Here is a 24,820-nt window from a genome sequence, read left to right on the forward strand (position 1 = left end):
GACATCATGTGCTCAAAAGGTAGAAAGCAAGTTCATGAAATACAGTGTTATGTTGCGCTGACCTCATGATGAACCCACTTGAATAGTGTTGATGTGACCTTTGACCTCCATTCCCCTGTAGGGCCCATCACCATGCATCTCCAGCTGCTGATGGAAGTAGTTCCTCCTGAGAAAATTGAATGAGAAGGGACACAATTGACAACCAGGTCAACTGCTGCTTGCCGTGAAACACGTCAAGCCTGGTTTTGGAAACAGTGGGCTAGAAATTTGGTGCCCAGAGTGGGTCAGAGCCAAACATCTGTAGCTATATTACGAAAGTAAAAGGGGCTGCGTTGTGTTTATGAACCCGTGTATAAGGACAAAAGATGTAATCATTTGTCATTTGGGTTCAGGGATGAAAAAAGAGGATTCATGTTTCTAGAGTATAGGAAAGTTTCTGCTGTAATTAAAATGTACTTTGACATATAAATAAAGGCATAGAAGAGCTGGATTGACCATATTCTCATGATGTCTTTCCCCTCATGAATAAATAAATCACTTACAAAAACCTTCCTGCTGTGATGGTTAAGCTACAACTAAAGGATGCTAGGTAGTATTTTAACGTGCCAGCACTTAGGAAACATTAACCAATCATATTAAACATTTCTTTATGTAGTTAATGTGCAATAATGTTTTTACTGGGCCAAAGATCATATGACTAAGAGCTACTAGAGGATTAAGATATGCATGAATCTGAATTTGAGCAAAGGGAGCAAGGAAATGGTAAACATTGTAAATGCATTGCGGGGACAACATGAAGGCTCAGCAGATCATGCAACAAGATGCAGAAACGTATGTTTTTTTTCACATAAGAGTTTCTTGAATGATGTATGCGCATTATTTAGTAGACTAATGCTCTCACTCCTGTCTTTCACACTGGATTATATTGGAACAGTGCTGCATTGTGTTGGCTGGTGGTTATTAAATGTATTGATCTTGTTGAGCATAAAGTGGACATGGTAAATAAACCTTTTGTGATTCCAGCAAATATTCCTACTTTGTCTTCCTGATCAAACAGCTGTTTTAGCTAAGAATCGTTTGTGAATATGTGCATTCTGTCTCTCCTGGTTATAAACTCATTATACAATAATGCTATTTATTGTAGGCATATGGCTAGTGATGTGTGATTATGAAATGTATTTGATTTTGACTGGAAAGGTGGAAAGATAAATTTGGATTACAGAGTGTGATGACACTTTAAACTGTGGCCCTAAAAGAGATTTGACTCTTCTTCTGATAGTCTAAACAAAAATCTAACACATATTTATTACAAGATGGTGTTAGATATTTGTATTTTTTGTCAACTTGGTGGTCTATTCATATCAATTAATAGATTTGAGTGTGAGGCTTGAAGCAAAGAACTTTCAAACCTTTGCTCGTGGAAAAGACAGGGGAAGCCACAGTTATTAGCAAATGCAATAAATTCAGTGAATCCTATGCTTCCAACTGTCCACCAGGTGTCAGTACAGCACTGTTGAATTGAGCCCCCAGTGCTCCAATTACCATTGTCAGGTGCTAGAGAACCAGCGCAACCTGATGACAAATGGGCCACTGGAACAAGACATTCATGGACTAGAGCTCCAAATATAGATCTGATATATACATATATCTATATATATGTAATGTTTTCCATGATATAATATTTCTTTAATGTTATTATTTTTAATGATAGATAGATAACTGTAATCAGGTGAAAATAGGGAGCAATAGTCTTAATTAGTTGTTGTCATTATTGTCTTAAGTATGTACTTGTATTTAGTGTGCACCTTACCATGGATGGTATAAAGAGGAAATTTAAGTAAAGGGAATATGTCTCTGGCTTAGTACACATTGAAGTTTAACACTACGTAGTCTCAAAGAAAAAGCAGGCCTATGCAGAAACTACATTTGGACTATGTTGCCCTCCAGTGGCACACTGTAAATCCATACAGAGTCAAATAAGGATCTGTACGATGTGCGATCCCCAGGTGTAAAAGTGAAGGTTTTCTACAGGAGGTACTAGTAAATCTGCACTGGCTGTGCGGAATGAGAGGACATTGCAGAGAAGCTGTAAGGTAACTTCTGCCAAACTGGTTGGAACTGTCTAGAGAAGCAGCATGTTGGCTGTGTAGCCTGTTGTGTTTGGCTCTGTTTAAATGCGCATGTTGCTTTTGTCAAAGAATGCTGTTGTCCTGCACAATCAACTCAACAGGTCCCACATGAAGACTGAATACATGCTGACAAAATACAAAGACGGAGTTGAGATTCAGTGGACATAGCTGTAGCATAACATATATGCCCTGGCTTACATCATATCTCCTCCTTCTATATTTTTGGTTTTTTTTAAAATTTAGAGTACAGACGAGCAGTTACAGTCTGTTTCATCACTCTTTAATGGGCATTTGGGTCCCAGGATGAAAAAACAGCATTTTTCATTTGGGTCCTGGGAAGAAGAAGTAAAACCACTCTGAATGTATCCCCCTAAAAAATCTTTTGTGGTGTTGGTTCTTTTGAAATTAGGGTTGGGCGATGTCTACAAAATTTCCATCAGACGATGTCTACAATGAAACATCGAGATGGACGATGGCATTGGGTGCAACATTCATTGTCAGAGAAGTTCAGGAACTTGATTTGGATACATTTGTTAATTTTCATAGTGACTAAGTGTGCATTACGAGTGGTAGACACAGTTTCCCCACATTAGAAAAAAATGCCACAAAAGTACCTTTTCGAATGCCCCTTTCAGAAATAAAACAAGATAATGTTCCCTCTGGGTGCCCTTCCAGTGGAAAATGTGATGCAGTGCCCTAATGGGTGCCTCTTTGTGTGAGGAAATGTAATAAAGTGCCGTCCAAGGTGCCCCTATGTGCAAAAAACATGATTTAGGACCCTCTGCTGGGACAGATTCCCACTGCTCGAAAATACCAATTGTCTATGCTAACTTTCGTCGATGCTTGAAAGGCATGAATTTCTGATGAATACGCGCCAACGTGCTTAGTTCAATTTCTGCCCCACCACATGAAGCTGGTGCCCTTTTTGTTTTTTATAGCCCCTAGCCTTCAGACAACCTGAGTCCGCCACTGTGCTTGACAATACGAGGCTTAATTTATCCTGCTGTTGAATTCTTTCTTTACATTTTGGTATTTTGGATCAGTGGTAGAAGAAGAACCAATACAACAATTTATAATACAAATTCCTATGGAAGTGCTTAAACTGTCAAAAGTAAAAGTATCGTTCTGCAGTAAAATATTCCCTGTGTTTTATCTGTTCCTCCAAAGGGTGAACAGATAAATCTGAGGGGTAATGAGTTGATTAATGGGAGAGTAAAGATGAAAAAAATAATTTCAAATACACACATTTATATTAATGTTTTAGATTTTTCTCTAATCTTTGCTTTTTTTTGTTAAATATGGGTTAATTTGACCTTTTTGGTCCTCAAACTGTTATTTTAATGAAACTATTTGAGAAGTTTATAGGGTGAAAAGTCGAACGGCTAACAACTCACACATTTCAATCATGACAAGAGGCCCCAAGTTCACATGCCAAATGGCTGGGAACGACTACTTAGACTGCTCCTGTATTTTATGAGTTTATCATATGTTTTAATCTATAATCTTAATCTGTAAATTAACAGGTATCTGCCAAATAAATGTAGTGGCATAAAAAGTACAACATTTATCTCTGAAATGTAGTGGAGTAGAAGTATGTATGAACATAAAATGGAAATAGGTACTCAGATAAAATACCTCAAAATTAAAGTACAGTTCTTAAGTAAATCTACTTTGTTACTTTCCACCACTGACTTGGATGCAGATTGAGTAGTTGTAAAAACTACAACAGGAAAGTGTATAACCTGTAGCAAAGTATTGTTACACATAGTAAGCTAGCAAATTAAAACTAGGGAATATAAGATTGTGTTGTTCAGCTATTTGGATCCCTATTGGCTAACATCCCAGCAAACACTACCCTCCATGGGCTCTTTGCTTATTTTGGGCCATCCAATTAACCAGCATATTTTGTCAGAGTGAATGGAAACCACAGCACCCATTGGAAACTCATGGCAAACACATTCAACCTCCACACAGGAAGGACCAGAGCTGAGAATTGAACCCCAGTCTTTCTGCTAGGACACAATCACAAACGTTATACATACAGTACTGAATGCTAACCTGCATCACAACCCATTTTTATAACATACAAATCTTCACATCCTCGCACACAGGGCCTACATTTTTCAGGCTAAGGATAAGCTGGTCGCTTAAGCTGGCTGTGATATAATCAAGAGCTGTTGCTTCCATCTGTTTATTAGCTACTATGGCATGTCCTAATCAAACTTTGCATTAGTGCAGACTGATTGAACATTAATATGCTAAATATTCTGATGGAACTGAATGCGCGCTCTCAATATGCACTCGCTCTCTACACGTGCATGCAGCTTTGCCTGCACGGACACACGTGCACACACTCACACACACAAACACGTACAGTACGCTCAAATATCATCTCATTAATGGATAGACAGCTCTGATGAGAACTCATCTGCATATCATTATCATTACATTACTGCACTTTTCCAATCAGTTAGTGAATTACCATTTGGATTAGAACCTCGCAATCATTCAGTGACCTTTCCAAGAACTGCATTATAATGTGTCACTAATGAACATATGCTACAAGTGAAGTCTGTGCTTGTTCTGATTGTTTTTGGATTATCAGAAATAATGCTTCAAAACCTCAGAGAGGGAAAGGTATGTGCGGCTGAGTTCAATTTGCAAAGATTTTGGTTTGTAATATCCTGGGCTATCTCAGCTCTGACAGCCTTGATATTTGACTTCACCGTTTGCTCTACTGGATATTTTGTGATATTAAATTAAGACTTGATGGTTAAAAGTGCCTGTAATTGCAGAGTTTAAGTGTAAATGCACTCAGTTCACTGATTGTGGCACCTGAGGGCAGAGGAAATTCACAGTGAAAAATACATTTTTTGTCAGAGTCCAAGTATAACTTAAACATCCTGCAGAGGAGTCTATTTTGTCAACATGCCCTGTTTTCCTCCATTGGAGGGCACACTTGAATAAGCAGTGGCAGTGAAGTGAGCCAGAGCCCCCCCTCCACTGGCACAGCTCCCGGAAATGTCTAGTTAGTTTACTTAAAGTTAGTTACTTTTGCTGAATAATGTCACTTGTGGCATTTATAGGATAATGTCAAATGCTAAAATGTTGCATAACAGTAGTGCAAGTAAACTTACATAGTCTTGCTTTAATTCTCAAGCATCATGTGCGAGAAGCTTCCAAAAAAGCCATATCTTGCCAAACTTGCACAAAACTATAATTGTGACAGTAATGAAACCTTGAAGTAGTGTTTGTTTTTTAAAACCTGCTTTAGCTTTACAACATTTCTATTATGATATGATGATGATTATTATCTTTTATACTGTAAAAGTATACAATTACTAGCAAAGTAAAGTTGGCACTAAATTAAACACTTTTTCTGTGATTGTCTTAATGGTCTGGCACTCAAAGAATGGCTCCCTCTCATATATCCAAACCATTTGGTGGGATGAGCTACATCCCAGGCGGTATACCGCTACTGATAAATTGTTTATGACATGAGCTGACCTCTGTTTTCCACACACACTCTGCCAGCTTATTGGGATTTTACCATAAAAAGGACTTCTGCAATGACTCCTACATCACTTAGTGGAGAGACAATTAATCACAACCCTGAATATCAGGATATTTTTTTGTCTGTACTGTCTCTCTTTCACTGTCTTCCTATCACTCACATGCTCTCTTTCTCTGTGCACACTCACACACACTCTTCCTCTCTTTCTCCTGCCAGGATTTTCTCTATATTCCCTTTGATCTTCCTCCTCCTCCCCACTCTTTGCCCTGTTAAGGCTCTTAGCTAACTTTAATTGAGCAACTTAGAGATCAGTGGCCGATCCCGTCACTCACAGGTGAAGACACTGTTCATCTTACTTTATTATCATCTTTTATACTGTATATAGTACATGTATATGTGTGTGTGTGTGTGTGTGTGTGTGTGTGTGTGTGTGTGTGTGTGTGTGTGTGTGTGTGGTGTGTACAGAATATTTAATTCAAATAGAGGTATTTGCATGTTTGTTTTTATACCGTGTTAATGTGTGAAAATGTCAGGGATCGGGAATGGAATTCAAAAACATTATATATATATATATATATATATATATATATATAAAAAAAGTGGTGCTTGCTAATTGTGGTGCTGTGCAGGCTCCGCTCTTGCACCCACTGTAGTTTCTGGCTGTTTAGCAGGTCTTTGATCAGCAGATAGTGAGATGGTAGGGAAGCTGGTTATGTTGGCTTCTCCGCCTGATGCATGGGTGGCTCCTTTCCACATTCTGCACACAGTGGGAGGCTGGACTGTTGGTGTGTGCGTGCTTGTGTGTGTGTGTATGTGAAAGAGAAAAAGAGTGAAGTAGAGAGGAAGAGCTACATAGGCAGAGAAAGGTAAAGACAGGAATTGTTAATAATTAGGTCGGGGGGGGCTTGAATGAAGGAGTGCAAACAGCTTTTACTGGCTGCCTGGCAGGATCCTCTCTGATGTTTATCCTGCCTGTGTGCACTTCTAAACATACCACCAGCCACTGCTCCTTCACAGCCAAGTTATGATCCTCATAAAAGATGGTTTTCCTCATCTGTCAATGAGAGTTAGTGCAGCAGAAAGACACCACATTGATAAAAAAGCATTTGCGCTTAACATCATTACACCAAGGTCAATCAACACACAGCAAGTGCAATATACTATGCCATATTGCCAGATGTTTCGCAAAAATGCAGCGAGAAGAATGACATGAGAGGCTGAACTTAAAATAATAATTTAAGGCAGACTGCAGCAGCTGTCCAAATAGCCTGCTTATTCAAATCAATAATGCTGTTTTCACAGTTATCGGACTAAACTAGGTAATCCTGTTTTCTGGTCTACACTCTCAGAGCAAATGTACAAGCTGTGACATGTTGCTTGTCCTGCAGTCAATAACAGCCTGCGTGCCTATCTGGGGAGGGCATTAAATGATAAGAAAGACTCTCACTTATGGAAAAATGTGCTCATATAGATTTCCTATTCAATCAATCTATGGCATGTTGTGGAGAGCCTGCCTCTCATATTAGCAGCTATGAATCAACTCTCTTTATCGACACATGTAGTAATGCAAGTGTAGCTGGGTAATCAGCATGTGCAGAATATAGCCTGTGATTTGTTACTGTACCTATAAATAAAGATATTACAACCCCAATTCCAATGAAGTTGGAACATTGTGTAAAACGTAAATACAAACAGAATACAATGATTTTCAAATCCTTTTCAACCTGTATTCAACTGAATACACCAAAGACAAGATATTTTATGTTCAAACTGATAAACTTTATTGTTTTTAGCAAATATTCACTCACTTTGAATTTGATGCCTGCAACACGTTCCAAAAATGCTGGGACAGGGGCATGTTCACCACTGTGTTACATCACCTTTCCTTTTAACAACACTCAATAAGCGTTTGGGAACTGTGGACACTAATTGTTGAAGCTTTATAGGTGGAATTCTTTACCATTCTTGCTTGATGTACAACTTCAGTTGCTCAACAGTCTCTGTCTCGTATTTTGCGCTTCATAATGCGCAACACATTTTCAATGGGAGACAGGTCTGGACTGCAGGCAGGCCAGTCTAGTACCCGCACTCTTTTACTACGAAACCACGCTGTTGTAACACGTGCAGAATGTGGCTTGGCATTGTTTTGCTGAAATAAACAGAAAAGACGTTGCTTGGATGGCAGCATATGTTGCTCCAAAACCTGTATGTACCTTTCAGCATTAATGGTGCCTTCACAGATGTGCAAGTTACCCATGCCATGGGCACTAACACACCCCCATACCATCACAGATGCTGGCTTTTGAACTTTGCACTGGTAACATTCTGGATTGGTTCTTTTCCTCTTTGGCCCGGAGGACATGACATCCATAATTTCCAAAAACTATTTGAAATGTAGACTCGTCAGACCACAGCACACTTTTCCACTTTGTGTCAGTCCATCTCGGATGAGCTCGGGCCCAGAGAAGCCGGCTGTGTTTTTGGGTGTTGTTGATATATGGCTTTCACTTTGCATGGTAGAGTTTTAATTTGCACTTATTGATGTAGTGACAAACTGTGTTAACTGACAATGGTTTTCTAAAGTGTTCCTGAGCCCATGTGGTAATATCCTTAACACATTGATGTCGTTTTTTAATGCAGTGCCGCCTGAGGGATCGGTCTTCCCGCTTACGTGCAGAGATTTCTCCAGATTCTCTGAATCTTTTGATGATGGACCGTAGATGATGAAATCCCTAAATTCCTTGCAATTGTACGTTGAGAAACATTGTTCTTAAACTGTTGGGCTATTTGCTCACACAGTTGTTCACAAAGTGGTGAACCTCACCCCATCCTTGCTTGTGAATTAGTGAGCCTTTCGGGGATGCTCCTTTTATACCCAATCATGACACTCACCTGTCTCCAATTAACCTGTTCACCTGTGGAATGTTCCAAACAGGGTTTTTTTGAGCATTCCTCAGCTTTCCCAGTCTGTCCCAGCTTTTTTAAAACATGTTGCAGGCATCAAATTAAAAGTGAGTGAATATTTGCAAAAAACAATAAAGTTTATCAGTTTGAATATTAAATATCTTGTCTTTGTAGTGTATTAAATTGAATATAGGTTGAAAAGGATTAGCAAATGAATGTATTCTGGTTTTATTTATGTTTTACACAATGTCCCAACTTCATTGGAATTGGGGGGGCTACATTGGCTACACGGGGGCTGTGAGATTGCAGGATAGAGAAGTAACACCATGGATACTGAGGACATATTGAGACCATACTGGTTTCCCCCAAAACATAAATAAAATGTGATGTACTCCACCTTTACACCTATACAATAAACAGAAGTATGTTATATTTCACAGATTATCAGAACTTCTGCTTCTTTGATGTGAGCCATGGGAAATTGAATTTTGGAGCAACCCTTGTGACAGAAACTTTCTTCGGGTCTTCAAGGAGCAGCTGCAGTATCAAGGACATTTTTCTTTGCGTTTTTACAGGGCTGTGGTGTTGTCTCTCGGTGTGAGGAGCAGAGCTTACAAAATATCCCTAACCATATCACTCGAAACGGGTCAAGAGAGTGCCAGTGCAAGCTGTCATGCCAGATCTCAAACAAAACACAGGCTTCATATTAAAGATACCCCGCATGACAAGGGACACAACACTCAACATGTGATTATACCATTCCTGGTATCTTCAGTGAGCTGAATTTACTAACCCATGTTTGATCCAGTGTCTAATTAATTCCTTAAGTTCTTGTGTTTATAGCAAGGGAAGGGAGAGAGGGTATACAGTATGTAAGGGGATCTGTCTTTGAAGTGGTGTTCCGCAAATCTCTAGAGGACAACCGTGCCCGAGGCTGGACTCAGGCTGTGGGGAGAGAAGCAACAACCACTTTTCCTCTGCGGGGCCAAAACTGGGGTTTGCCATGGCCATGTTTGCTACATTAAATTTCCATTGTTATCTGTTTTAGTTGGGACAGTGTCTCCCACCACAAACACAATGTCTTAAGGCAGCAAAAGGTCAACAGAGCAAAGACTAAAATATTGGTTTGATTGAGATTGAGAGCAAATAACAACTAAGTGTTAAGTAGCATTGTTTGGCCCTCCACTGGAATATGGGCTCTTAGCTACACTGAAAAACAAGATTCGGCAATCCTCTGCGGTATACAGTACCCCTCCCTATGCCTAACTAGATAATGAACTATCAGCTATCTGTCTTCATTCCACCCAGGGCCCACTTGTCCTTCCCTGCAGACAGGAGCTACTTCTTGGCAGGTCTTGCTGAGGGGAATCTAAACCTCCTGGCTCTAAAGTAAAGTGTTGCATTCTTGTGAAAGTCATTTTGAGGTGAAAAACCAAATTCAGTGCTGCTATTTCTGTTGTTGTAGACAGCACCATCAATATTTGTGAACATGAAACAACCCTTTTCCCAAGCTAGACACCAGACAGCTGGGATCATCTGTGATGTCAGCAACATACTAAATCTTAGGTTTCTTCAGTCAAAACAAGTTGCAGACTCATAAGAATCTCGAAGAAAACCTATTAATTGGTCTTAAATTAATTTGGAGCAGCACAAACCTGTTAGCTATCTAGTTTTGGTTGACTTGTTTTGTTCATACTTTTTCTGTTTATGTCCTCAATTCAAAAACACCAGGACGTACATAAACTACTCTTTGCTAAGTAGATATTTAATAATTACTGCGTGTCAAAGGAAACACATGCCGTCCCACGATATCAGTTTCAAAGCCATCCACACTATAGACAAAGGTGTCCAGTTTTAAAAAAATATAGACCCATTTTATATTTTCACATTAGAAGTGTAGTAAATTATAGTAAATATGTGTGTGTGGGCTGACTGTAAGGGGTGTAACAAATACAAAAAATAGGCAATTTTTATTATACCTTTATTTAACCAGAAAAAAAGATTTAAAATCTCTTTTTCAAGAGTGTCCTGGCCAAGACAAACAACAGCACAATAACCAAGATTGCAGACGTAAGAAATATCACATAAACATAAAATATACAACAATTTACAATGGGAATAAATAACTAGTTACAAGGTCATAAAATGTCTATATTTTTCAAACATTCACTACAATTCATCAACAACAAGGATCAAACAAGTAATCAATCATAACATCTACAGCCAGAATTGCCAGCATCCAAGTCATTTAAAAGTACTTTAAAAGCAAACCGGTTCCCGAAGATTCAGGAAATTTTGCAGCTGATTTCAAGCAAAGGGAGCACCATAAATGCCCCTTTTCCCAATTCAGTCCAGACAGACAGATAATAAAGTCCTGGGAACAAAGACAGTATCTTCCTGTACTTTTCTCTTGGGTGCAGATTTGTAAGTAAGATGGAAGCAGACCAAGAACAACCTTATAAATAAGAGTATGCCAATGATTAAGTCTACGGGTGGACAATACAGACCAACCAACCTGAGCATACAAAGAGCAATCGTGAGTAAGGACTATACAGTTTGTGATGAAGCTCAGTGCTCCGTGGTAGAGAGTATCCAACACTTTTAGGCTTTGAATGAATACATGCATGTATATAGCATCACCATAGTCAAGCACTGACATAAAGGTGGTAGCAACAAGTCTCCTTTTGGTGACACGTCTTGTTTCTAAAATAAAACTCCAATTCGCCAATAGCTGAATATGAGGTTTAAAAGAGAGAGAACCATTAACTAGGATACCACGGCATTTAGTACAGACTCAGTGACATGAGTTTTGTTTTGTCAGCATTCAAAACAAGTTTTATATCAAACAAGGTATGTTGTAAAGTAGGTTTTTCCTAAGTGTTTCCAAAGTGCAATAAGTCGCAATAGACCCCTTTTACAGCAGATATTTTGACTTGTCATAGTGGGAAAAGCACAGTAATTAGTAACATTAATGATGACTCTGTCCCCGTGAACAGTGCCACTGTGACAGCCATCATGCACAATACCAGGACCCTGAAAGTGAAAGAGCTAAATGGAATTCAGCCAACATCAATCTCATAAGTCACACCTGTGCTTTTCCTACTGTGAAAAATATCTATTACAACGTTGTTGTATTTTGTATCAAAGGGTATGCTACTGTTTAGCGTATTGCACACTTGTTGCTGGGTACAGTAAATTCCATCAACCTATACAGCTGTAAAGACAGAACTTTATGCAGGTAGGATTGCACATTTTCACAATAATTCTGATTTTAGGAAGCAGAACCACAGGCTTTTCAAATTTTGAAGTTTTTCAATGCACCAGACATTCACAATGACAAGGGTGACATATCATTATAACTAAAATGTGGGTTCATTTCAACAAAAGCAGATGTTACTGTTGAAAGTGAATGAATTTTAGACTAAATCAAACATTTTCCTACTTAAATACGCCTGCTAACAGCATTTAACATACTGTACCACTGTGTTCTGGGCTCTCTGGTTGAAGGAAGACAGTTTTGCATGGATCGTACCATGTTAACTCAAGCGCTCCTCAAAATCAGACCTTTAAAATGAACCATTTACTGTGTAGTTCAAATAGCATTTAGCGTGTAGAATGTTTATACTTATTATAGCTGTATGTATTTTTGTCACCTTCTATTCGGAAGTTTTACTTTTGGCTGTCCAGTTACTCACTGACCTCCCCTCTCCGGCAGTGGTTTGCTCCTCACTCCAGCTGATCGGCCCAGGATTCCCCGGTGGCTCTGTCCGCTCCGGTGTCTCAACGTCGATTTAAACTGTTTTAATCGTACAGAGTCAGTGGCCGCTCGTGTCGGCAAATCGTTCCTCGTCTTGTGAAACTCTGAAGGATAATCTGGCCGTGGTATTGACTCTGTACTCGTCAAAGCCAGGGGATCTAAACGCAAATACGAGGCCCTCACTCCGTCCCCGGATTCACCTGCTACGCGGAGAGCCTCACGCGGAAGACCGACATGGGGGACACGGGGAGCGAGGGCAGCAAGCCTCCGAGTAACGTTAACGTGATACCCCCGCGCTGCCCCTGTGGTTTCTGGGGGTAAGGCGACATACCTGTCAAATGTCTTGCTTGCAGATTGCTTTCTTTCTCTGCCAACAGCTAGCAGAGTCGCTAGCAGCTAGCGTTAGCGGCTCAAACAGGGATGAGCTGCTTTTCTTGTTATTACCCCTCCCCTCCCCTCCCCATTGTTTTGTAGCATTAGCTGCTAGCTAACGCCAGCTGGCCTTGGTAACGTTAACCTTCTCCTGCAGATGTAGAGAACAGGCGAAGGATGTGGGATTAGCCCTCCAGGTAATGTGACAGGCGTGACAGCGCTGATAAAGTGGCGAGTTTCAAAGTGTCAGTTCATTAAAGGTGCAGTTGGTTAGAGATAACGTTATCACACTGAACAGTTGTTAAGCCATAAACAGGATCTGGGTAGAAACTAGGCACTCGTGGTTTTATCTGTTAAAATGAAAGCTGAAAGGCAGGATATGTGCTAATATAATGACTCATAGTTGCAAAGACGGCAACAAAATGGGCACACATTCACACAGTTGGCTGTGTTTGTTTAAGTTTTCCTCAGCACATTTATCCCCATGAGTAGATTTTATCGTGTCAAGTCATTAATTAACATATAAACAGGCCCATTTATAGTGGTAATCATGATTTAAAATGGCACTTAAAAAGTAAAAACACATAAATATTAAACATATACAAATAAAAAAGCAATGGTGCTTTAAATTGAGGTTAACTTAGTTTGTTTACTATTTGCATTTGGTGGGCTAACTGAAAAGGTTATCATGAGTCAGGTTTGGTACAAAGGTCCCACTTTAGATAGTGTACTGTGTTTTAAACGTTTGGGGCATAATGTGGTTGATTTGTTGGATCATAGTGAATTACATTTTTTTGCAGTATTCAATTTTCAACTTAATGGTAAAGGAGTTTAAGCTATAAGGCAGCCGACCAGGCCAGTCAGGACTATGTTGTGTTTTCCAGATTTGGAGTAGTTTGTTTTCTTTCTCCATTATTGTTTCTGTAAGGTACAAGAGCTGCCTTAGCACACTAAAGTACGTAATTTACTATTTGCTTATTTTAGGAGGTGATCAGTTTGGAGGCGACAGCTCACCCAATGACTGGTTGAAAAATCATGGAAAATATGTGGAAAAAACCCCCATTGCAATGCCAGTCATCAGATCTCAATACCAGTATTTTCTATGAACTTGAAATTTCTATGAATTACTATTACTATGAAATTTCCGAATGCTTTTCTCACTAGAATGTAGTGAACCACCTGATCAGAGTTCACCGGGGTACCAAATATCAGTGGAGTCTGCACCAAAATCATGGCATGATCTGTCTGTTACAGTATCGAAACTAAGTACTAAAAGTTACACATTTGCTCACAAAAAAGTTATTTAAATTTTTGGAAATTAAATGTCCGTCACATTTACAGCTTCCTTTTATAACATTGTAAGCATTAACCCCAGTTTCGCAACTCTTGTGAGTCCACACTTCTGAAACCCATTTTAGACAGAATGTCACTGCTGTGACATGGACACTAATTATTTCATTTCTTCTAACTACTGTTCTCACTATAGAATCAGTCTATCTGGCCTTGTGATATTTCTACCCAGTCACTAATACAAAATGAATGAAGTATGCAGAAGTTTTGAGTGTTGTTTTGATACAGTTGTTAGTTGTCTATATGTGACTGACATTTTAGCTGATGTTCAGACATTGTGACGTGAGAAATTATTATTTAGAGAATTATTTTTCAACCAAATTTATCAGAAAATCAGAACTGCTGTCAGTTACAGACAGTATCGCCTGTATATATATATAGTCAGCACTATAAGGTCCAACTTCCTCATTGAAGATAAGAAACAATACTACTGAAGCACCAAAACTAATGGTGCAGTTCAGCGGTGCCTGCCAACACTTTAGTCAAATATTTCAGAGTTTTTGATCAAATTGCTGACACTGAAAACCTGTGGGACGTTTGAAGACACCAGAGCATTCAGTGCAAGTTGTGATGTTTCACTTGACCACAAGCTGGACAACTGCCAAACAATATATATGTTAATGTTTAATATTTCAATGTAACTTCCATGTACAGTTGCAGGAAAAAGTATATGAACCCTTTGGAATTACCTGGAATTACCTAAATTGCTCATAAAATGTGATCTGATTTTCATCTAAGTCACAACATAGACACTCCACATAAATAATTATATCTTTCCATGTTTTTATTAAATATACTGTGGAAACAGTCACAGTGCACAGGGTTGAAAAAGTATGTGAACCCTTGGATTTAATAACTGGTTGACCCTCCTTGGCAGCAATATCCTCAACCAAATGTTTCTGTAGTTGCAGATCAGACCTGAACCACGGTCAGGAGTAGGGATGGGGAACCGAGACCCGGTTCCAAAATTTCTCAAAACCCGAAAATCAATAAGGTTCGAGCTTATCAATACTGCTATCGAGACTTGCGGGTCCTATGATAACGTTATGTCTCGAGCATCAAATCTGATTTGATTTGAAATGCAATGGATAAGAAAATCATCAGGCTGCAGTCTGCCTGCTCTCTGTGGGCTCCTACACACACACACACACACACACACACACACACACACACACACACAGCGGCAGCAGAGCAAGAGGCTGCGCCGTCGCGGTGGAATAACATTATGGTGAGGGTGAAGTTAGCTCCAAACTACTGTAACGTTAGTTGATGACAGCTAGACTCGTTACTGTAAGTACGTGCAATAAAACCTTCGCAAGTAAAAAGACAATACTTTTTCAATACACCTGTCTGTAAGGTAACGTGAAACATGTAGAAATGGTTAATTTAATCATCTCTGGCCTCAGTATCTCATCCTGTATGTTTTATACAAGCACAGCTAACGCTAGCTTGGCATTAGCCAAATGTTAAAAACAAGCTGAATAGAAAGCTGTCTGTCTGGAGCACAGACTGGTCTGTAGTCTTAAAAACTCTGCTGCTGGCTAAGACAAACAAGCCGCTCCTCCTCCTACCTGGTAACGTTACCTGCAGCCAGCGAGAGAGGAGGAGGGACTGATACAGACTGATGTTATTCTTTCTAAACATCACTCACTACTCAGATAAAGTTATGGAGTTACTTTGCTGTTGTTAACATTATTTATCGCAAGTGATATGTCATCTCAATATATAACGTTATCGCACATTGAATATTTTCCTCATACCGTGCAGGCCTACCTCATGCCCGTTGGGTCTGATCTTACCAAATAACCATCACTAAATAATTGTAGTAGTATCGTCTACAGTCTCAATAAGGGTATCAATAAAAAGTAACGATTCCCATCCCTACTCAGGAGGAACTTTGAACCATTCCTCTTTACAAATCTGTTTCAGTTCAGCAATATTCTTGGGATGTGTGTAAAGTGCATGGAGAGTAGTTACACTTTTTCCATTTATAAACAGTTTGTTTTACTGTGGACTGATGGACATCAAGACTTTTAGAGATGCTTCTGTAACCCTTTCCAGCTTCATGCAATTCAACAATTCTTAATCTTAGGTCTTCTTAGAGCTCTGTTGGTCGAGGCATGGTTCACATCAGGCAATGCTTCGTGGGAATATCAAAATTTTAATTTATGTGTTTTTTATAGGGCAGGACAGCTCTTACCAACACCTCCAATCTCGTCTCATTGATTGGACTTCAGGTTGGCTGACTTCTGACACCAATTAGCTTTTGGAGAAGTCATTAGCCTAGGGGAACACATACTTTTTCCACCCTGCACTATGACTGTTTACTCAGTGTGTTCAATAAAAACATGAAAACATAATTGTTTTACCAGTAATTAATTAATAAAAATGATAATCTTTTTTCAACAAATATGCATTTTTTAAATTAAGTAAAATCTTTTCAGTTCTTATTCCTCAACAAATAAATAATTTAATAGAAAAATTAAGTGCAGATTTGTTCGTGAGTCAAATGAATGATATCGAACATTTATTTAACATTTGTTGTATTTATATTGAAGAAAATAGTATCGCAATAATTATTTTTATCGTTTTATTGCCCAGCCCTAATCTAGTGTAGGAATCCAGCCTCTGAATTCGATTCTCCTGCTAGTAGGCTTTGTGTGTGGGTCTCATTTTGTCATTGGGTTTGGAATAGAAAATTTGGGTATTGGTAGGAATCACCTGTAAGTTGTTTTGTATGTTGCAGACTTGTCAGCAACATTTGAAACACAGGTTCACTTCTCATGTGTCTTTGTCATACGGTTTGACTTCCACTTGTCTCTTTCTGCCTCAAACGTGTTTGAAGAGGCACATTCAAGTGCACACTGTATGGGTGTGATTGGTGCTCTGAGGCTCATAAACCATAATATTCGGCACCCATGTTAACAGGTTAGAGCAACCAAAGGCACAGATAAAATATAAAATACTGGTGTGACAAAATAATTAAAATACTATGTACTTTGTAAAATTGAAAATATAAAATTACATTTTATACAAACTGATATTGTAACCTTTTAGGTTATTTAGTAGCCTAAGTGGTGTCTAGCTTGTAAGTATATTTTGCCAGTTCTAGAGCACCTGTGTTGGCTAATTGCCCTTTTCTTCTGATGTATTGCTTGCCTTGGCATGCATTATCTGATCACATTTTGATTATATACCTTCGTCTTAGGGTAATTTGCACCAAACACAAAAGCTGCAAATGAACAAGGAAGGAACGCAAATGAAATACGGTAGTTCACAATGAGCATGTTGCCGACTTCACATGCCATGCCATGTTATTCACTTGCATTTAGACTGAGCAGGCTAATTGCTGTGTCCTGTTGTTTTCATACAGTTTAAACCTGAGGAAAAAAACACATTACAAACAAACAATTTATTTGAGGATAAAATGACTTATTAAATAATTTATGTCAGCATGGTTCTAAGCAAAAACATATCTTTCACTACAGCTTCTGTGTCTATAGAGTATATCTAACTCAACAACTCGGCCTTCTTTCAGATTAAAAGCCCTCGAGTGTTTCTGTGGACAGAATCCCTTCATTTATTAACAAGCCGTTTATTGTATTTATTAAAGGCAAACTCGGTATAGAAAGATAGGGCTGGCAGTAGGAGTGCTGCAACAGCAATGCTGTCTGTGTGGACGCGTACATCACGCGTACAAACCGCCATACGCGTGTCAAGCAGTGTGGACTAAGCATTAATGCTTGTGCTTCCTTTTGTTATTCCCCCTGAGAGCAGAAGGCTTGATAGTCTCAAAGTGATCTTTGACAGGGTAGGAAAGAAATCATTATGTTACACCTGAACTACAGCTAGCTTTAGTGATCACAAATGTTTTGTTGAACTTGTCCTTTTAATGTCCAGTAAAGAATTCTGTTTTTACAGGAGCGTAATTGTATCATGACTGTAACAGATATTAGATACAGTTATTTACAGCCTGCACCTTCAAGTTCAAGTTTTATGTTATCATTTGTGTTTGAATTTAACACTCCTGTACCTTGCAGGTGTGGATTGATTGTGTTGGTCCCTGTTAGTTGCATGTGTGTAACTCCTTGCCAATATTGGCAAGTGCAGTTTAACAGGGACTTATTGCACAAAGAAAGTTGAACATAGTCCTGTTCCCTGTCATGTCCCAAGGCTCTATTTGCTAAAAAATGTGGTTGAGTCACAATTTCTGTTTGTTGCTACTGTGATTAGTTTTGGGTTTTTTATACTTTTTAATAGGTTTTTGCTAGATCATTCCTTTAGTGTTACATTTATTTAAAATTTCAAATGGACTTTATCTTCAATTTCATTTACAATGTCAGATAGGGAAGTACACTGAACAAAATTATAAATGCAAAATGTTTTTGCCCCCTTCATCAGCTGAACTCAAAGATCTAAGACTTTCTCTATGTACACAAAAGGCCTGTTTCCCTCAAATATTATTCACAAATCTGTCAAAATCTGTGTTAGTGAGCACTTCTCCTTTGCTGAGATAATCCATCCACCTCACAGGTGTGGCATATCAAGATGCTAATCAGACGGCAAGGGTATTGCACAGGTGTGCCTTAGACTGGCCACAATAAAAAGCCACTCGAGTGCAGTTCCATCACACAGCACAATGCCACAGATGTTGCAAGTGTTGAGGGAGCGTGCAATTGGCATGCTGACTGCAGGAATGTCCACCAGACAGGACTCTAGACTAATGGCGTCCTGTCGTCCTGGGGACGATAGAAAATGTGTTTGGGACGAAGAGAAATATTCTCTGGAGCGCCTCTGGGACGAAAGGGATTGTGTATGTGTTTATTTATTACTATCACTTAGCAAATGATAAACTGAACCGACCGAGTGCTAACTACAACAGAGCACGTCTTCTCATGCTGTTACTATATAGTCACTAGGGATGGGAATCGTTAACTTTCATTGATATTCATGCCCTTATTGAGACTGCTTAATGATCACGATTCTTTATTGATACAACTATCATACTTTTCTATTATTTGGTGACGGTTATTTGGTAAGACCAGACCCAACGTGCATGAGGTAGGCCTGCACGGTATGAGGAAAATATTCAATGTGCGAATGTGTGTGTGAATTGTAATATATTGAGATGACATATGACTATAATAAATAAACATTGAAGTGTGCATATTAACTGCCTGGTTTTTAAATTATTTATAGGATTAGAATTTAAAATTTAAATACAGCTTGTTTCTAGAGCAGCAACATTAATGTTTACAACAGCAAAGTCACTATATATAAACTCAATATCTTACATCACAATACTGAGTGATGTTTAGAAAGATTAAAAACTCAGTCTGTATCAGTCCCTCCTCTTCCTCCTCCTTTTGCTGTAATTCACTGCCTGCAGGTAACGTTACCTGGTCGAAGGTACACCAGACACCAGTCTATGTTACAGACAGACAGCTTTCTATTTAGCTTGTTTTTAACTGTTGGGTAATTGCCAAGTTAACATTAGCTGTGCTAGTAAATACCATAGCCTACAGGATGACAGACTGAGGACAGAGATGATTTACCTTACAGACAGGTGAATTGATATAAGTATTGTCTTTTTACTCGGGAAGGTTTTATTGCACGTACTTACAGCGTAGCTGTCGACAACTCGAGTAGTTTTGAGCGAACTTCACCGTCTCCACAGCTATGGCGCAGCCTTTCGGTCTGCTGGGCGCTGTGTGTGTGTGTGTGTGTGTGTGTGTGTGTGTGTGTGTGTGGGAGCCAACAGAGGCTGCGGCCTGATTATAAACCGTCGAGACAGTAGCTCAGACGTCAGGCTAGCAGATATCAGTGTTCTCTGGGAATCTTACAAGGTTGAGTCCTACAAGAATGTTTACAAGAACTCACTGGCTCCACAGATACAGGTACAACTCATGGATAGTGAGAGATTCCAATATGATGAAGCACTGGAGTCTAAACATCAGATAGATAGTTGTTCTAGGTGAAAGGTGACCTAATAGAGAAACCTACAGGCGCTAGGGGGAAGACAGAAACATAAAAGGGACCACAAGATGTTATCCTTCAGATTTGGTGTTGGCATTTGACGTGTTCACGTGTTGTATGCTGGCACTGTTTCTCCTCGGCCAGGCTCAATAAATAATGCTATGTTAAGTCTTCATCAGTCTCCGAAACTTTTTCATACCGGAACCTGGCTCACAATATTATATAACGCTTTACATTAACTTCAGGACGGTTCAAATTGTTTTTCGGGACGGAGGTGAAAAAAGCCCTGCCACCAGAGCTGTTGCCCATGAATTAGATGTTCATTTCTCTACGATAAGCTGTCGTAGAGAAATGGGAAATGCTGTCGTAGGCGTTTCAGAGAATTTGGCAGTACATCTAACTGGCCTCACAACCGCAGACCACGTGTAACCACACCAGTCCAGGACTTCCACATCCAGCAGCTTCACCTCCAAGATCATCTGAAACCAGCCACCTGGACAGCTGCTGCAACAATCGGTTCGCATAACCAAAGAATTTCTGCAAAAACTGTCAGGAACCTTCTCAGGGAAGCTCATCTGCATGCTCGTCATCTACCTGACTGCAGTTCGTCTTCGTGACTGACTTGAGTGGGCAAATGCTTAACATTCGATAGCGTCTGGCACTGTGGAGAGGTGTTCTCTTGGTTTACTGATGTCAACGTTGTGGATCGAATGGCCCATGGTGGCGGTGGGGTTATGGTATGGGCAGGCATGTGTTAAGGACAACAAACACAAGTGCTTTTTATTGATGGCATTTTGAATGCATAGAGATACCGTGACGAGATCCTGAGGCCCATTGTTGTGCCATTCATCCACAACCATTACCTCATGTTGCAGCATGGCCCCATGTTGCTGTAGACAATTCCTGGAAGCTGAAAACATCCCAGTTCTTGCATGGCCATGTCACCCATTGAGCATGTTTGGGATGCTCTGGATTGGCATATATGACAGCATGTTCCAGGTCCTGCTAATATCCAGCAACTTTGCACAGCTATTGAAGAGGAGTAGATCAACCACAGGCCACAATCAACAACCTGATCAACTCTAAGTGAAGGAGATGTGTTGCATTATGTGAGGAAAATGGTGATCGCACCAGATACTGACTAGTTTCCGGACCCCTGCGGACTCTCCCCAATACAGTGAAATTTTTGAGTGGCCTTTTATTGTGGCCAGCCTAAGGCACACCTATGCAATACCCATGCTGTCTGGTCAGCATCTTGATATGCCACACCTGTGACATGGATGGATTATCTCGGCAAAGGTGAAGTGCTCACTAACAGAGATTTTGACAGATTTGTGAACAATATTTGAGGGAAATAGGCCTTTTGTGTACACAGAGAAGTCTTAGATCTTTGAGTTCAGCTGATGATGAATGGGGGCAAAAGTGTTGCATTTATAATTTTGTTCAGTGTATATACAAATTGATTATATGGCCTGACCCTGAGTCACTTTGTGCACATGTGCTGTGTGTCCGGTTTTAAGTAAACTGTGTGAGATACATGAGAAAGAAGTTTATTTTTTAAATCCAGACTGCTATAGTGAATATTACTGTTGCCAAGGCTATAGAAAATTGCTATATTAGTCCAGTAACAGCTTTATCAACTAGTTTATCGGTCAGCCCTATATTTCATGCAACCTTAATCTCAAGGAATCATTGACATTTACATTGATGCTGAGAGTGCTATTGCTGTTCATAACAATGTTTTAGATCAACAGAAGTACTGAATGCATGGCTGGCAGAGCTTGCATTGCAGAAGTCAAATTACGAAGTCAAATTTTGGCTCACAGTTACTGCAATTCAAGTAAGTGTAAACTTTCCATCCAGCTGTTGTTTGCAGCTAAAGATATGAGTCATTGTCTGGTTTTTACTATAATATAGACACTGTATATATTATAAATACCACAAATATACACTAAAACCATGGTTTAGCCCCAAAGTTACTCTACTATTTAATTATTTTTCCTTTGTAAGGGAAGACTTTAACACACTTATTTGTCTATATTCCAGGCAACTGCACAGCTGTATAAGTTGTAAGGTTAATGCTACTATGCATATTATGAAATCTCAAGAACCTAATTGTTATGAAACAATTCGATTAATGTTCTTTTTAGGCATTCATTTTCTAGCAGTTTGGGGAAAAAATGAAATGAGAATGCGTATTTTTGCCAGCAAATCCCACTTAAAAAGCTTATTCAATTAAGGCATTCTTTGGGTTTTCAACATGGAAGCTGCCATTGGCTGGCAAGACAAGGTTGTGCTGCCCTTACAGTTTGAGATGTAGGGCCCATCAGCAAAGCAAAACTACTGGACACATTCCAGGTGCAAATGTAGAACTGTAGTATTTTATCTCTCCTCCCCCTGTAACATAAAACACAGCTGAGCCATTTTCTGACACTACTTTATTACCAATAGATATAATATTATCTAATAACTAATTCAGCCACGTGTGTAGGTGACAGCATGTCTGAATACTCTCTTTTAACAGACTTCTCTCTGTAATTAGGAAGCCATTTTTAGTTGTATTGCTCATGTCACTCAAACTGCATCAACACGGCGACAGAGCACATCTTCCTGTCTGTTCCAATCAGATATTCTCATTAGAAACAGCAGTGGGCCAACTATGAAACAGACTGATTGTGTGCTCTCTATTCAAATTTCACCCAGCTTAACAAGCATGCAGCAGTTTCTTTCCACCTGTTCTCATCCTTTCTCACCCCTTTCAGTTCCTTAATGAATCTGTGATTTGATTACCTGTGATTTGTAAGGTTAACAACAGGATATGACTTGTTTACCCAGTATCAGCTTCCTCCCTGCCTGTGCCTCTCGATGAGGTTTCTCCTTTGTTACTTCTTGCTCCCTCCTTTTTCTTTTATACCCAAGGCCACACACCAGTAGACAGACAGACAGACAGCCCCCAGGTTGACTGCAGATGACCCTACATTTAGAAATGAGGACAAAGGTGTGCAACGAAGCACCCAAAATAAATAGAATGTGACTGATAGCAGCGACCGTCACACTCAGTGCGCAGACAGTAAGGACGAGGACTGGAGAGGAAATGAGAGGAGCCTTGTCAGAGGAAAGCCAGAGCCATCTGTTGTGAAAGAGTTGTGCCACTGAAATCAGCGAGGCTTCAGTCATCAACCCCTTAACGAGTACTATTAACTATAGGGGTGTAACGACACACAAAAATCACTGTTAGGTACGTACCTCGGTTTTGAAGTCACAGTGCGATTTATTTTCGGTACAGTAAGGGGGAAAAAAATGCTAACATTAAATTGCTGCTGGTATATTATGAAGTTTTGTGAACATCCAAATTAGTTTACAATTTATTAACAAACTTACAAATTACACATAATAAATAATAAATAAATAAATTATATAAAATAAAAAAGAATAACAAATAAAATACTGCTGCAAACTACTACCAAGTTCTTCACTAAATAAAATATTCTCAAAACAATACCACATATAGCTAATAAAATATAATAAATGTATTTAAATGGACAGGATGACAAGTGGGTGTTAAGTTATTTTTAAGTCAGAATGTCACTAGTAAGATTGTTCTAGTCAGCTAAGCCAGAAAGGGTTGTTTACCATAAGCGCTGTGTTTTCCATTGTTCCAGGATGTCAGTGAATGTGCGTTACGTTTTGAAGCCTGTCAATGAACTGTGTTCGTACCTGTGATTGGCAGAGAGTTAACAGTGATGGTTCTTATTGTTCCTGCTAGGCCGAAGTGTATTTGTGTGTGTGTGTGTGTGTGTGTGTGTGAGCAAAGGGGAGAGGGACAGAGAGAGTTGAGGGGGAGAAGTTGGCGTGTAGCACTTGGTGACGGCAGAGGTGTATTGGCGTTGGCACTGACCATGCTGCTCAAGTCGCTAGTTAGCGAGGGGCTGGGCTAAAGCGTGCTGCTTGTGTAGCGCCGCCAGGCGGAGATTTGGTCAGCCACTTGTCTGTGTGGAAACTCGGAATTTACGTATGTTCCACAAACAAAACAAGCCTAATTATGACGTTAAAGATTGCATTCACATGTGCACCGTTTCGAAAGTCCTGGACCGAAATGGTCCGGTACGAATATATGTACCATTACTCCCCTAATTAGCTTACAGCTTTTATGTCAAGGATCTTTATCCAGGATTAGGAAGGGAAATGTATGCTTCTGTGCAATGAGAAAGTTTCCATTCAACTAATAGAAGCCAGCTATGCCATCTTGTTCTGCCATACCGACATGTTAAACTCTACTGCTACCACACTGTGCAGATTCAATGTTTGATAGAGACAACTGACCAATGTCTGTAATTATGTAATGTTAAATATGAAATACTACTAATAACCACAACATAGGTAAAGTAACAATGTTATTGGCCAGATCTGTGTCGAAAGTTACAAAAAGAATAAATGAAAATCTAACTTTAACAGTTTTGTTACAATTATATAAAAAACAGAATACGGATGATTTTCATTCAGCTCATTTTAAAGCTACATTAAACAGGTTTTGACCACGGAGGCAGAAGGAGTCCAAAGCAAGTCAACAGAGAGTCTTTGTTATGAAAAGCTCAAACACACAGAAACACAGCTTCAACGTAACACTGGTGTATCGGGTTTCCATGGTTAACATGTTAGTAAACGTGGTTCACTTACCTTCCTACAGACACACCACGTGGATGTCCATGTAGTTGGGTTTTTGGCCAGCTGATGAATATAAGTACAGTATTTACTTGCTTTTAGTTCTGGTTTAGTCATCTTCTGAGAACAATATATCACCAACCACTAGGTTACTAT

The 24,820-nt window shown here is 39.4% G+C and overlaps 2 protein-coding genes and 1 long non-coding RNA gene across 10 annotated transcripts in view; 2 read left to right on the plus strand and 1 right to left on the minus strand.

Annotated features, from left to right (window-relative positions):
* Positions 1 to 1,027, plus strand: part of slc7a9 (solute carrier family 7 member 9) — a 13,557-nt gene extending 12,530 nt beyond the window's left edge. For all 4 annotated transcript variants that reach the window (XM_038700818.1, XM_038700820.1, XM_038700821.1 and 1 more), the window contains one exon: positions 122 to 1,027. In XM_038700818.1, the coding sequence (XP_038556746.1) occupies positions 122 to 183 (62 nt within the window). In that variant the 3' untranslated portion in view covers positions 184 to 1,027. The remainder of the gene's footprint in view (positions 1 to 121) is intronic.
* LOC119889910 overlaps positions 1 to 14,624 on the minus strand; it is a 17,969-nt gene extending 3,345 nt beyond the window's left edge. Inside the window, exons 1-2 of one of the 2 annotated variants that reach the window (XR_005442173.1) lie at positions 12,636 to 14,624; positions 63 to 166 (exon numbers count right to left, since the gene is read on the minus strand). This is a non-coding gene — a long non-coding RNA (uncharacterized LOC119889910). Of the gene's footprint in view, positions 1 to 62; positions 167 to 12,246; positions 12,365 to 12,635 lie in introns of those variants that run through there. The other variant, XR_005442172.1, reaches the window with a different exon arrangement.
* The window catches only part of LOC119889909 (AN1-type zinc finger protein 3-like), a 26,409-nt gene continuing 13,875 nt past the window's right edge, over positions 12,287 to 24,820 (plus strand). The window contains exon 1 of one of the 4 annotated variants that reach the window (XM_038700823.1): positions 12,287 to 12,621. In XM_038700823.1, the coding sequence (XP_038556751.1) occupies positions 12,539 to 12,621 (83 nt within the window). In that variant the 5' untranslated portion in view covers positions 12,287 to 12,538. The remainder of the gene's footprint in view (positions 12,622 to 24,820) is intronic. The other 3 variants (XM_038700822.1, XM_038700826.1, XM_038700824.1) reach the window with 3 other exon arrangements.

The sequence above is a fragment of the Micropterus salmoides genome, unplaced genomic scaffold (genome assembly GCF_014851395.1).
Source record: "Micropterus salmoides isolate LMB-PRFRI ecotype aquatic unplaced genomic scaffold, ASM1485139v1 Ms_hic_scaffold_6, whole genome shotgun sequence".
Lineage (NCBI taxonomy): Eukaryota > Metazoa > Chordata > Actinopteri > Centrarchiformes > Centrarchidae > Micropterus > Micropterus salmoides.